The sequence below is a fragment of the Perognathus longimembris genome, chromosome 13 (assembly GCF_023159225.1).
Source record: "Perognathus longimembris pacificus isolate PPM17 chromosome 13, ASM2315922v1, whole genome shotgun sequence".
Taxonomy (NCBI): domain Eukaryota; kingdom Metazoa; phylum Chordata; class Mammalia; order Rodentia; family Heteromyidae; genus Perognathus; species Perognathus longimembris.
Window position 1 is genome coordinate 48,252,608 of NC_063173.1, and position 14,017 is coordinate 48,266,624.

General features: G+C 42.0%; 1 protein-coding gene across 2 annotated transcripts; it reads right to left on the reverse strand.

Moving 5' to 3' along the window:
• Positions 1–528: 528 nt before the first annotated feature.
• On the reverse strand, positions 529–13,947 carry Harbi1 (harbinger transposase derived 1). Of its 2 annotated transcripts, none has more exons than XM_048359854.1 (3): positions 13,816–13,947; positions 11,044–11,858; positions 529–1,391 (listed from the first exon to the last, which is right to left on the reverse strand). In XM_048359854.1, the coding sequence occupies exons 2-3, from the start codon at positions 11,711–11,713 to the stop codon at positions 1,012–1,014; spliced, it is 1,050 nt and encodes a 349-aa protein (XP_048215811.1). In that variant the 5' UTR covers positions 11,714–11,858; positions 13,816–13,947; the 3' UTR covers positions 529–1,011. The 2 variants fall into 2 exon arrangements, with proteins under 2 accessions (XP_048215811.1, XP_048215812.1); XM_048359855.1 differs by lacking the exon at positions 13,816–13,947 and adding an exon at positions 13,707–13,807.
• Between the last annotated feature and the right edge of the window lie 70 nt (positions 13,948–14,017).

The following is a 14,017-nucleotide window of genomic DNA, read 5'->3' on the forward strand; positions in this document are numbered from 1 at the left end:
TGATTTAGTTTAATCTGATGTCTCTAAACTTGCGTGAATCTCCTTTGTCCATAAAACCAACAGGGTCTTTAGTCTTGTAAGTAAAGTGTATGATTGCTATTTTACTTAGATTTGAATTATATTCTCTAAATTCACTGAGTTCATAAACCCCTTTAGCCTCTGACTCAGTCCAGATGTTTGCCTTAGGAATTATATGCAAATCACAATCTAATTATTGTATATATTCTATAAATATTAAGTTTCAGGCCTTTTTTTTTTTTTTTTTTGGTCAGTTGTGGGGTTTGAACTCTGGGCCTGGGTGCTGTTCCTGAGCTCTTCAGCTCAAGGCTAGTGCCCTACTACTTGAGCCTTAGTGCCACTTCCTCAGACCACCTTTAATATTCTCTTAAAAACAAAAAACTATAAATTTAAACTAGGAGCCACTTAGTTTCTCTTTTTTTCTTTTTTTATTTTCCTTTTTGTTTTTGTAGTGTTGGGGATCAAACCCGGATTTTATGCTTGCTTCACAATTCCTCATTTATTTTTAAGAAGACCACTTTCCAAATAAATGGGACTCTTCACATTTGCCCATATAGGCAGCAATATAGAAAAACTAAAACACTACTCAAGTAATTTGGTACAAGCAAATACTGTTTTCATTTGAAATCTCCAAGATAACCGAAACCAAAAAAGTATTTTGGCTCTGTGCTGCTTCCTCCTTTACTATGACTTTAGAGGCACAATCAAAAATTGCAGCCTGTGAGTGAACAAATGAGTAATGTACACACAACCTGGAGTTTGCCAGATAGCAGGGAGCCACTGTCTTTGCTTTGATTTAGTTGACAAATTTTGCAAATGAATCAAGATAATTCTGGCACAGCCTCAACTCTTCTAGAACACAGATTAGTGTCAATTCATGACAAGTGTGTACATTCAATAATTCTGGATGATAGAATTGTGTCAAGAGTGGTGAGGAGGGAGAAAGGCTGTCACAATTTATTCTGGAAAGTCTCCCTCTTTCCTACATTTCAGTTAGCTAAAATGAGCAAGCATCAGTTCCTGACGGATGCGGTCAGCCTCTAAGTCCAGAGACTCCATGTGCTCAAAGTCTTCCTCAGGGGGCTGTTCAACGGGTCCTGACACTGGAGAGGACCAAACATCCATCCCATGCTCCAAGGAGATGTTGTGGAGGACACAACAAGCCAAGATGATGTGGCTGGACTTCTCTGGTGAATACTGCAGTGCCCCCTTGGATCCATCCAGACAGCGGAAACGGGAGCAGAGGGCTCGGAAAGTCTTCTCAATCACACTGTGAGTTGCAGAATGAGCCCTATTATAGCGATATTCCACAGGAGTTTCAGGAATGTGAAGTGGGGTCATGAGCCAGGTGCGGAGAAAGAAAGAGCTATCACCTGTGTGGAAGGCCCAAAGAAATCATACATGATTACAAAAGCATTACAAACAAGAAGTGGGGTTCAGAAACATGCTGAAGATGGACAACACAACAGCCTCTGGGGCCACAGCATATGAGATAAAATACAAGAGGGGGCTAGCAATATGGCCTAGTGGTAAAAATGCTTGCCTCGTATACATGAAGTCCTAGGTTCAATTCCTCAGCACCACATATATAGAAAAAAGCTGAAAGTGGTGCTGTAGCTCAAGTGGTAGAGTGTTAGCTTTGAGCAAAAAGAAGCCAGGGACAGTGCTCAGGCCCTGAGTTCAAGCCCCAGGACTGGCAAAAAAAAAAAAATCCCAACAAGAGGAACGTGGTTCTAATGGTCATCATGGCTATGTCACGAGCATGAAACATATCTTTTTTTGTCTGGGGGGTGTGTGCGGGAGGGACTTGACCTCAGGGCCTTGGCACTGTCCCTAAGCTTTTTCACTCAAGGCTAGTGCTATACCACTTTAAGCCACAGCTCCACTTCTGGTTTTCTGGACATAAGAGTCTTATGGACTTTTTCCTGGCAGGGCTGGCTTTGAGCTGCAATCCTCAGATCTCAGCTTCCTGAGTAGCTAGGATTACAGGTGTGAGCTACCTGCACTCAGCTGAACCATATCTTTATTTTTGGCAGAACTGCAAGTTGAAATTCCTAGCCAAAGACTTGCTAAACAGGTGCTCTTACTGCTGAGCCCACAGCTCCAGCCCCAAAACCAACAGGAGAGGCTGTGGGAATGTTCAAGGTAGAGCAATGCCTTAGAAGTGCAAGGTCCCAAGTTCAAACTCCAGAACCGGTAAGAGGGAGAGGGAGGGTGGGAGAGAGAGAAAGAAGTTGATAACTAAATCTAAAAGAATGTTAGAGGGCTGGGAATATGGCCTAGTGGTACAATGCCTGCCTAGCATGCATGAAGCCCTGGGTTTGAGTCCTTAGCACCACATATACAGAAAAGACTGGAAGTGGCACTGTGGCTCAAGTGGTAGAGTGCTAGCTAGCCTTGAGCAAAAGAAGCCAGGGACAGTGCTCAGGCCCTCAGTTCAAGCCCCAGGACTGACCAAAAAAATGTTAGAGGAAGGTGGAGGCAAGTCTTAATTTTTTATTTTTATTTTTTGGCTATTGCTGGCTTTTGGTAATGCTAAAACTCAAACTCAGAATTTTGTGCATGCTAAACACTCAACCTCTGAATTACAACTCCAGCTCCTTTGGCCAATTCAAAGCCATTTAGTAAAAGGCTGGTAGGTTTCACTCAAGTGGTAGAGTGCCAACTGAGCAAACAAGCTGACTAAGGGTAAGGCCCTGAATTCAAGCCTCTGGATTGCAATAAATGGCTAAATGAAAACTATCAAGTAGTACATCAATCTATAAAATCTCTAAAAGGCTAACATATAAGAGAAAAATAATTTTACCAGGAGAAATATAAACATTAGTAAGGAAAATTTTTAACTTTACATTAAAATTTCAGGTCTGACAGCACTATGTAGGGATTTCAGAGTATTTCGTGGGACAACAATAATTTGTACTGGGACCATGTTTTTGTAGGAAAGGGACTGGAAGAATCTCACTTTGTTCAAGAGAACATGAGTATCTTTGTAATACAAATAGTAATCGTGAGAAAAAATGAAATTAGAACTCAGTTAAAAATAATATATAAAACATTCATCAGACTGGGAATGTGGCTTAGCGGTAGAGTACTTGCCTAGCATGCATGAAGCCCTGGGTTCAATTGTGTATGGTACCACATACACAGATAAAGGCAGAAGTAGCGCTGTGGCTCAAGTGGTAGAGTGCTAGCCTTGAGCAAAAGAAGCTCAGGGACAGTGCTCAGGCCCTAAGTTCAAGCCCCAGGACTATGACAAAAAAAAAAAAAAAAAAAAGAAATACTTTTTTATTCTTTTTTTTTTTTTTTAATAGTCATGAGGCTTGAACTCAGGTCCTGAACATTGTACCTAAGGTAAGCTCTAGGCTAGCATTCTACCACTTTGGGCCACAGATCCACTTCTGGCTTTCCGGTGGTTAACTGGAGATGAAAGTCTCATGGACTGCCTCAGCTGGCTTTGAACCAAGATCTTCAGATCTCAGCCTCCATAGTTAGGGTTACAGGTTTGGCCCCCAGCGCCCAGCAAGACACTTCTTGTATGTGACTTCCCTATCAAATGATCCTAGAAGTACTCACAAAAACAAAGCTGGGATACAATGTCTTAACACAATAGCACAGTGGCTGGGAATATGGCCTAGTAGCAAGAGTGCTTGCCTCGTATACATGAAGCCCTAGGTTCGATTCCTCAGCACCACATATATAGAAAACAGCCAGAAATGGCACTGTGGCTCAAGTGGCAGAGTAATGCTAGCCTTGAGCAAAAAGAAGCCAGAGACAGTTCTCAGGCCCTGAGTTCAAAGCCCAAGACTGGCCAAAAAAAAAAAAATGTGTAGAACACAATAGCACAGTGTTTCTATAATGTGTAATTGTCCTGATTCACTATATTTGGCAGATGAAGTGTCTTACACAGAGGTACAACCTCTTACAATCTAAGATTGAATATCATTGACCTGTAATATCATTGGATAGAACTGCTATGATATTGACACACCAACAAGTCCTTTCTTTTAGGGGCTTACATTTCCTTCCTTTTCTCTCTCCCTCCCCCTTGCTCCCTTCTCTCCTCCTCCACCTTCTCTCTCTCACAACAGAATTAATACCCTTTATTGCCTTTGTTGCTCTTTCTTTATTCCTTCATTTGCTAGGAGTTTACATTTCTAAGACTGGGTTAAGTGCAAATAATAACTAACAATTCTCACAAATTTTTCAAATTTTATCTCTAGCTAACTTGTTGCCTTATTTAACCTCTTTTAATTAAATCACCCATACTAAATACTAAATTTAAGAAACTGATGACAAAAATATGACAAAAATAATATTTATGATTCATTGAACACTTACTATACATAGGGGATTGTGCTAGGCACTTTTTAAATATGTCTTAGCATTTTTGGTGGTAAATGGTGCAGCCAAGACAGGATGATTGCAAGTTCAAGGTCAGCCTGGGTGACAAAGTAAAACTATCTTTTTTTTTTTTTTTTTTTTGGCCAGTCCTGGGCCTTGGACTCAGGGCCTGAGCACTGTCCCTGGCTTCTTCCCGCTCAAGGCTAGCACTCCGCCACTTGAGCCACAGCGCCGCTTCTGGCCTTTTTCTGTATATGTGGTGCTGGGGAATCGAACCTAGGGCCTCGTGTATCCGAGGCAGGCACTCTTGCCACTAGGCTATATCCCCAGCCCAAAAACTATCTTTAAAAAATAAAATAAAATAAAATGTAGCTGTATTTTATTTTAACATCAGTAACACAGTATATACAATATATATGATTTGTTATTATTAATATCATCCTTGATGCTGTTCTATCCAAACCCAACTTGAAAGTAATACACTGAATGCATTTTACAAATGAGAAGATCAGAATATGTGAGCCCTCCTTTGATATGTGAGTCAATGTCAGAATCATTAAAACAATGGCTAATGATGTAAAAGGAAATAAAGACCATCTAGAATAAATGTCTATACACAGTTGTGCTAAGTGATGTTTGTTAAATTTCACTAAGTTTGAACCTTAGGAGGGAGAGATTATATGGAACAAACAAGTTAATGAAGACCTTTTGTAAAATGTTCCATAGTCATTAACTGCTTATAATTCAAGCACCACTAGAAAACAGACACTTAGGAGGGGATGAAGATCAGAATTGCTAAACAGATTAAAATTGCTGCTTATGTGATCAGTCATCCATAAGACATTCTGACAGATGTTACCCAAAGCTGCTTAAAAGGACTAGGCCAGGAGCTGAAGAAATAAGAACTCAGGCTGAATTGCCTGAAGAAGGAGGTATTTTTAGAGGAGAGGAATTTAGGTAATGCACCCTGAAGGGATAGACCAGAATGAGGACAGGAAGGGATAACACTAGGTGACAATATGCTACAGAAACAAAGGGGGATCAGAGCTAGTTCAACATTTGAGAATTCTAGATATATTAAACAAATCTGATGGCATTATACTATCAGCTATCTAATGTATCTCTCATTAAACATCTAACAGCTTGTCATTCCTCCTAATTCTGAAAATGTTCCTCTAATTATCCTATAGTATACCCATCCTCTAGAGACTAGTGATTTCAAATCATTTAAGGCATTTATTAATAATGGATGTCTACATTCTTTCCTTGAAAATTCTCATTCCTGAGGTTTGAAGTACGGCTCAGTAACATTTAAAAATAAATCTCTCAGATGATTTTTTTTTTGTAGTACTAGGGATCAAATAGTTATAGCCCCAGCACAGATAATTCTTTTGAGTGTAAAAATTTGTGAAACATTATATTTCCTATTTAGAGCACAGAGAAATTTTCTAAGGAGTCTAAAACCAAAGGTGTCAATTTCCATTTTTTCCAACTTCCATGACTATACTTTGCTACCTTTCTTATTGGTGGCCTGATATGGCTTAATAAACATGTCAACTTTTTTTTTTTTTTTTGGCCTGTCCTGGGGCTTGAATTCAGGGTCTGAGCACTGTCCCTGGCTTCTTTTTGCTCAAGGCTAGGACTCTACCACTTAAGCCACAGTGCCACTTCTGGCTTTTTTCTATGTATGTGGTGCTGAGGAATTGAACCCAGGACTTAATATATGCAAGACAAGAACTAGGCCATATTCCCAGCCCCGTCTGTCAACTTTTGCAATAGCTGCCTCTCCTTTTCTGTAGAGAAGGAAATCAGAAAAGTACAAAAAGCTGTCAGGGCCTGGAGATGTAGTTTATGGTAGAGTGCTTGCATAGCATGCATGAAGCCTTGGGTTCAATTCCTCAGTACCACATAAACAAAACAAAAAACAAAAAAAAAACTGTGGCTCTAGTGGTAGAGTACTAGCCTTGAGCAAAAGAAGCTCAAAGACAGTGCCCAAGCCCTGAGTTCAAATTTTTACTGGTTTTATATTTTCTTTCCTTTTTTTTTTTTTTTTTGGTTGATTGCAGGACTTGAACTCTGGGCCTGGGTGCTGTTCCTGAGCTCTTCAGCTCAAGGTTAGTGCTCTGCCACTTGAGCCACAGTGCCACTTGTGGTTTTCTGGTGGTTATTTGGATGATCTTTCCTGCTCAGGCTGGCTTTGAAACAAGATCCTCAGATTTCAGGCTCCTCAGTAGGTAGGATTACAGGTGCAAGCCACCAGCACTTGGCCTCTTTCCTCTTTTCTTTAATGTGCTGGTACTGAGGCTTGAACTCAAGGCCTCCTGCTCTTGCTCAGCTTGCTTACTCATGGCTGGCATTCTACCGTTTGAGCCATGCCTGCAGTTGATTTTTTGTGGGGAGGCTACTGGGGGTTTAACCTAGTGTCCTCCTACAAACTAAGTTGTACCATGAATCTACTTCTATACCCCTTATTTTCAACTCTGTCCTGTAAACAATGAAAAAAGATATTTTAAAGGGTTCAAGGTATAGCTTTGTAGTAAAGTGCTTATTTAGCATGTCCATAACGTTAGATTGGTTCCCAAACATTACAAAACAAACAAAAATAAACTACTAAAGCTCTAATTCCACCTAAATCTGGGGATCTCAAGTAGTGAAGGAAAAGAAAATTATTCCCTCTCACATGACCTTGAAGGCCTTATTAAAAGGAATACCTAATTGCAGCTTAGGCATGGCTCAAGCAATAATAAAGTACCTGTCTAGCAAGTGTGGGGTCTTGAGTTCAAACCTCAGTACTGAAAAACAAAAAAGAAAGCCAGGCGCTGATGGCTTACATCTGTAATCCTAGCTACTCAGGAGGCTGACATCTGAGGATCACAGTTCAAAGCCAGCCTGGGGAGGAAAGTTCATGAGGCTTTTATCTCCAATTAACCACCAGAAAACCAGAAGTGGTGCTGTGACTCAAAGGGGTACAGCACTAGCCTTGAGCTGAAGAGCTCAGGGACAATGCCCAGCCTAGAGTTCAAGCCCCACAACCACCCAACCAAAAAAAAAAGTACCAAAGCAATTACAACTTCTTTGCACAACTACTTACTAATAAAATTTAAAACTTCTTTTAAAGTACTAGAAGCAAAGTATGATATGCCCATAATCCCTGCTAATTGGGGAAGTTGAGGCAGTAGGATCACAAACTGAAGGCAGTCTGGACAAAAGAACAAGACTCCATCTCAAAAAGAAAAATGAAGAATAGGAATGTGGCTTAGTGGTAGAGTGCTTGCTTAGTAGGCATGAGGCCCTGGGTTCCATTCCACGGTGCCACATAAACAGAAATGGCTGGAAGTGTCACTGTGGCTCCATTGGTAGAGTGCTAGCCTTGAGCAAAAGCTCAGGGACAGAGCTCAGGCCCTGAATTCAAGCCCCAGGACTGGCAAAAAAGCAAAAATAAAAAAGCTAGTGAGAAAAACTATCTTTTCATCAAAGTGTATTACTTAAAATTTCCTGCTTTGGCCTGCTGGTTTGTCTCTAGTTAAGGAAAAGATGATTTGTAAAATGTAAGGTTTTGTCTTAAATTGGTTTCTTTTCAAGATGGAATTATGACACAAGACAGACAGTTGAAGAAATAGCAGAGGGTATGGGCCTATTTTGAGATTACTTTCAAACTGCTAATCTTCAAAATCACTTTATGTAAATACGTTTTACCCTACTCAAGCTAGCCAATCTCTAGCAGATTGTGAACCAGAGCTCAACCAATCAGAGCAAAGGGGCAAGGCCTGCTGTGTTAGGGATAAATATTAAAGCAGACTGTCAGTTCAGTGTCCTTGCTTGCCAGATTTTTGGCTGATGGCCCACCCTTATGCAGAAGTAAATTTTGCCTTGCTGAGACAATTCTTTTAAAAAAAAAAAAAAGGAAAAATGAATTTTAAAATATTCAGTGCCTATTTTCACTTTTATTAAAATACTGCTAACATTAGTATTTAACTTTTGTTTTTATTTTTTGCATGGTGGATGTTGCCCAAGCTGATGTGAAATTTGCTGGTGCATGTGACCCTCCCAAGTCAGCCCCCAAACAGTTTGGGGCTCTAAGCATGTACCACTGCACTCCAGCTAGTACTCAAGTCTTAAGAATACTAGTCTGACTTTATAGTTTGGGTCTCAAAGAGAAAGATTCATAAGGAATCTGCCTGAAAGCAAACAACTCCCACCACTGTAAAAGAAACAGCTTGAGAAGACTCTTACAAAATATATGCTTTTCCTTCACCTCTTCATGTGAATTGTTTTAAAATGGAATTTGAAGGCTCCCTTTATTTCTTTTTCCATCCTCCCATTTTTTTTTTTTGTCTCTCCTGGGTTCAAGTAATCCTCTTGTCTGAGTGGCTAGGACTATAGGCATATGTCACCATGCCCAGATCTTAGTGAATCTTACATCATTTGTGTACAAGATAATCCTTGTCCTGTTGGTCACATACAAAAATGCTTACTTCATTTTTTTTTGTTTTGTTTTTGTTTTTTGTTTGTCATGGGGCTTGAACTTAGGGCCTAGGCACTGTCCCTGAGCTCTATGCTCAAGGCTGGCACTCTATCATTTTGAGCCATAGCTCCATTTCCAGTTTTCTGGTGGCTAATTGAAGATAACTCTCACAGCCTTTCCTGCCTGGGCTTGCTTTGAACCGTGTTCCTAGATCTCAACCTCCTGAGTAGAAATGCTTAAAGACAGTACAAAATAAAAAAACCTAAGCTGTCAGGCTCAGGGATTCCTATTACTATTACTAAAATATAGATACCATCACCTAGGTTCCCATAGCTTAATATTGAATAGATTCCTGTCCTACTCAGATCACTGAGCCAGGCTTTCCAGTGGAATTCAGGCAACTTTATGAACTGATTTCCTAAATGAGAAATGTTAATGCATGGGGCTGGGAATATGGACTAGTGGCAAGAGTGCTTGCCTCGCATACATGAAGCCCTGGGTTCGATTCCTCAGCACCACATATATAGTAAACAGCCAGAAGTGGCGTTGTGGCTCAACTGACAGAGTGAGCAAAAAAAAGAAGCCAAGGACAGTGTTCAGGCCCTGAGTCCAAGGCCCAGGACTGGCAAAAAAAAAAAAAGAAAAGAAAAGAAATTGTAAATGCACTATCTTCTATCATTTTAATATAGATAACACAATCACAATCACCAATAGCAACTATCATTTGTATGTTTGCACAATACTTTATAGTGAACTTTGATATATACATTACTTCTCACAAAATCAATTACTACTGTATTATTTTCACCATTTTACAGGTGATAAAGGTTATGGCTTAACTGTACAGATGTATTATAGTTAACCAGTTCTGTATTGATAGGTATTTTGGCTGAATTAAGGGCAATGTTTTTGTTTTGTTGCCAGTCCTGAGGCTTCAACTCAGGGTCTGAGCACTTTCTCTGGCTTCTAGGCTAGCACTCTGCCACTTGAGTCACAGCACCACCTCTGGCCTTTTCTATATATATGGTGCTGAGGAATCAAACCTAGGGCTTCATGTATAGGAGGCAAGCACTCTTGCCACTAGGCCATATTCCCAGCCCAAGGGTACTGTTTTTATAGAGTTGCTTTTGTTTCCATATGGTTGTTCCCACTACAAATTCTTATAATTTTGTTTTGTGCATTTATGAACATGTTGCTATAAGATAAATTCCCAGAAGTGGTAGATCTTGGTCAAATGTTAAGTTTTAGTAAATGCCTTAAATTTTTTTGAATGACATAGCATGTAATTATTACCCAGACCTTAAACTTGTTCTGTTTTTTGCCAGTCCTAGGGCTTGAACTCGGGATCCGAGTACCGTCCCTGGTTTCTTTTTGCTCAAGGCTAGCACTCTACCACTTGAGCCACAGCACCACTTCCGGCTTTTTCTATATATGTGGTGCTGAGAAGTCGAACCCAGGGCTTCATGTATATGAGGCGAGCACTTTACCTCTAGGCCATATTCCCAGCCCCTTAAACTTGTTCTGTAGCCAGATTGACCTAAATTTGAGATTCTCCTGCCTCAGGTTGCCCAACGCTGAGATTATAAACATATACTACCACACCTAGCTTTTTTTTTTTTTTTTTTTTGCCATTCCTGGGCCGTGGACTCAGGGCCTGACCACTGTCCTTGGCTTCTTTTTTTTGCTCAAGGCTAGCACTCTGCCACTTGAGCCACAGTGCCACTTCTGGCCGTCTTCTATATATGTGGTGCTTGGGAATCAAACCCAGGGCTTCATATATATGAGGCAAGCACTCTTGCCACTAGGCCATATTCCCAGTCCCCATACCCAGCTTTAATGTTTTTTTGGTTTTTTTTAAATTAGGGCTTAAGGGCTGGTAGTGTACTCAGTGGTAGAGCCTTTGCCTGTCATGTGTAAGGCCCTGGATTTGATCCTCAGCCCACAAAATAGTAATATTAATGACAGAAAAAAGAGAAAAGGCTCAGAGCTTATCACTTGAGGTCTCACAAAAAAAAGTGAGAGAACTGAGATTCAGGTATATAGAGTCTCATATTTCATTCTACATGGTTACATAATTTTGTTTAGTTTTTTTTTTTTAAGTAGTGGGGTTTGAACTCAGGGCCTCCAATTTACTATATTGCCAGGCCGTACCTCTCATGCTCTCTATTATAAAATTTTTTCAATAGCTACAAATACCAAATTTACGCCTGCAAACTTACCAAGAAGCCAACTATCTTTGTACATCCCAGCTTCAAACTGATTACTCAGAGAAGACTGCTGCAGCACGGCATAATCCTGGAGGCTGCCTGGCCAGTTTGTCTCCACAGTCATTAGTGCTCCTCTAATGTCACACACCAGCAGGCAGTTTAAAGAATGGAGACCTTTGCGGTTCACATAGGAGAGATCTTCAGAATTTGGTGCCTTGATTGCCACATGGATACAGTCGACCACACCTATCACCCCTGGCATTCCTGCCAATCCATAGAATTCATCCTTCAGAGCTTGAATGGAAGCTTCATCAGCTGGAAAGTGAATGAACTGTGAAGCTCTTTCCACAAGTGCTTCCGTAACATTGGCAACACAACGACTCATAGAGGCTTGACTGATTCCAATAGCATCTCCCATCCGAGTCTGGAAGGAACCTGTAGTATAAAAGCCCAGTGCCGCAAGGATCTGTGTCTCTGGGCTAATAGCCCTGGATCGTTGAGTAGGTCTAGAAAGACTTGCTCCCAGGAGCTCCACCAAGTAATAAATGAACTGTCGTGGAAACCCATACATGGACATCAAATATTCATCACTCACATCATCCAGCTTAAAACGGTCCAAAGTCCGGTGACCTCGACCATACAGTAAGAGATCACAGTCTAGCACTGTAATTGGTATAGCCATAGTAAATGTGGATGTGGTCTCCCTATGTGGTACTTTTTGTGAACTCTTCCCAATGAAGATGTTGGTACAAGAAGATATTTAAGGAGGTGTCAGAAATCAATGGCTAACCATCAGTTAAATGACTCTGGCATTTATAATCTTCTCTCTGTAAAGGTTAAAAAAAATTAGAAACCTACCAAGGACACTAAACTGACTTAAAGGCTACAACAGTACCTTCTGAGCAAACCAATGTTGTTCAGGAAAAATATTCTGTACCAGTATCTCTGGGGTATAACTAGATGCATGACAAAGTTGGTTCACTTTAAAAGATGTGTATGGGGCTGGCTTTTTACTGGTTATTTGGAGACAAGAGTCTCATGGAGGGCTGGGGATATAGCCTAGTGGCAAGAGTGCCTGCCTCGGATACACGAGGCCCTAGGTTCGATTCCCCAGCACCACATATACAGAAAACGGCCAGAAGCGGCGCTGTGGCTCAAGTGGCAGAGTGCTAGCCTTGAGCAGGAAGAAGCCAGGGACAGTGCTCAGGCCCTGAGTCCAAGGCCCAGGACTGGCCAAAAAAAAAAAAAAAAAAAAAAGAGTCTCATGGACTTCTCTGCTGGACTGGCTGGGAACTGCCATTCTCAGATTTCAAGCTTCTGCATAGATAGTATTACAGGTGTGAACCATGGGCACAAAGCTTGAAACCCCTTTTGTATAACCATTTGTAGATAATTTCTTTAAAAAATAATTTAAAAATGGGAGCTTAGAGCTGGGAATATGGCCTAGTGGTAAAGTGTAAACAGTAAAATCCAGAAGTGGCACTGTGGCTCAAGAGGTAGAGTGCTAGCCATGAGCAAAAAGAAGCCAGGGAGGGCTGGGGATAAGGCCTAGTGGCAAGAGTGCCTGCCTCATATACATGAGGCCCTGGGTTCGATTCCCCAGCATCACATATACAGAAAATGGCCAGAAGGGGCGCTGTGGCTCAAGTGGCAGAGTGCTAGCCTTGAGCAAAAAGACGTCAGGGACAGTGCTCAGGCCGTAAGTCCAAGCCCCAGGACTGGCCAAAAAAAAAAAGAAGCCAGGGACAGCGCTCAGGCCCTGACTTCAAGTCCCAGGACTGGCAAAAAAAAAAAAAAAAAAAAAAAAGGCAGGGGGGGGGGTAGCTTCAGCGTGGTGGCTCATTTGTTTTTTTTCTTGGTGCTGGTCCTGGGGCTTGAACTCAAGACTTGCATGCAGTCCCTAACCTTTTTTGCTCTAAGCTAGCACTCTACACTTGAGCTGCAGCTCCACTTCCGGCTTTTTTTTTTCCTGCTTAAATGAAGAGTCTCATGGGCTTTCCATTCTGGGTTGGCTTCCAACTGTGATTTTCAGATCTCTTGCCTCCTGAGCAGGTAGGATTACAGGTGTGAGCCGCTGGCACGTTTGGTGGCTCATTTAGTGTCTGGCATTTGAATCGGGAACAGCAAAAAAAAAAAATTATCATTGGAAATGATGATATAATCATTCACAAAGTAAAAGAGGTCCATTTCTACTGATGCAGCTGAGAAACCATAACTACCTTGGGTAAAGATTAGTCAAGGTTTGCTATCCAAAGCCCCAAGGCTCCACCGGGAAAGGTACGGGACAGATATGGGGGTGTTGAAACCACTCTAACCAGGGAATCTGGGGTTTAAAAAAAAAAATGCTGGCCGTGGGGTAGCTCACGCCTGTAAAACCTAGGTATTCAGGAGGCTGACACATGAGGATCGCGGTTCGATGCCAGACCCGACAGAAAAAGTCCATGAGACTTCCAGTTATACACACTCCCCGCCCCCACCCCCCAAAGCCGGAAGTGGCACTGTGGCTCAAGTGGTACAGCGCTAGCCTTGAGCACGAAAACCTCAGAGACAGCGCCCAGACCCTGAGTTCAAGCCCCAGGGCCAACCAAGAAAGAAAGAAAAAAATGGGGGGGGGGGAGTCATGACCCAGCCTGGGGACGGACATTTCCCGCTCTCACAACAGGCTTGCCCCTCACCCCAAGAAATTCGAATTCAAAACAAGGAAGACCAGAACGTGAAAAGGAAAGGGTTGAGAGCCAGGCTTTGGGAGGCGCCACTTTCACAGCGCCTCTTAAAAATAGATACCGAAGTCTGACTGCGCCGGTCACTCAGAGTCTGCGAAGGCCGGTCACCCACTTCGCCGCGGCTGCCAAGTTCCCAACACACACTCCACCCACCCTACCCTACCCCGACAGGCCCTCTTCCGGAACCGGCGGCAGCCCCGGGGCCGCCACGACGCGCAACAGCAGCTCCGCCCCCAACGCGTGAGCGCCCGCCCCACGCCCCG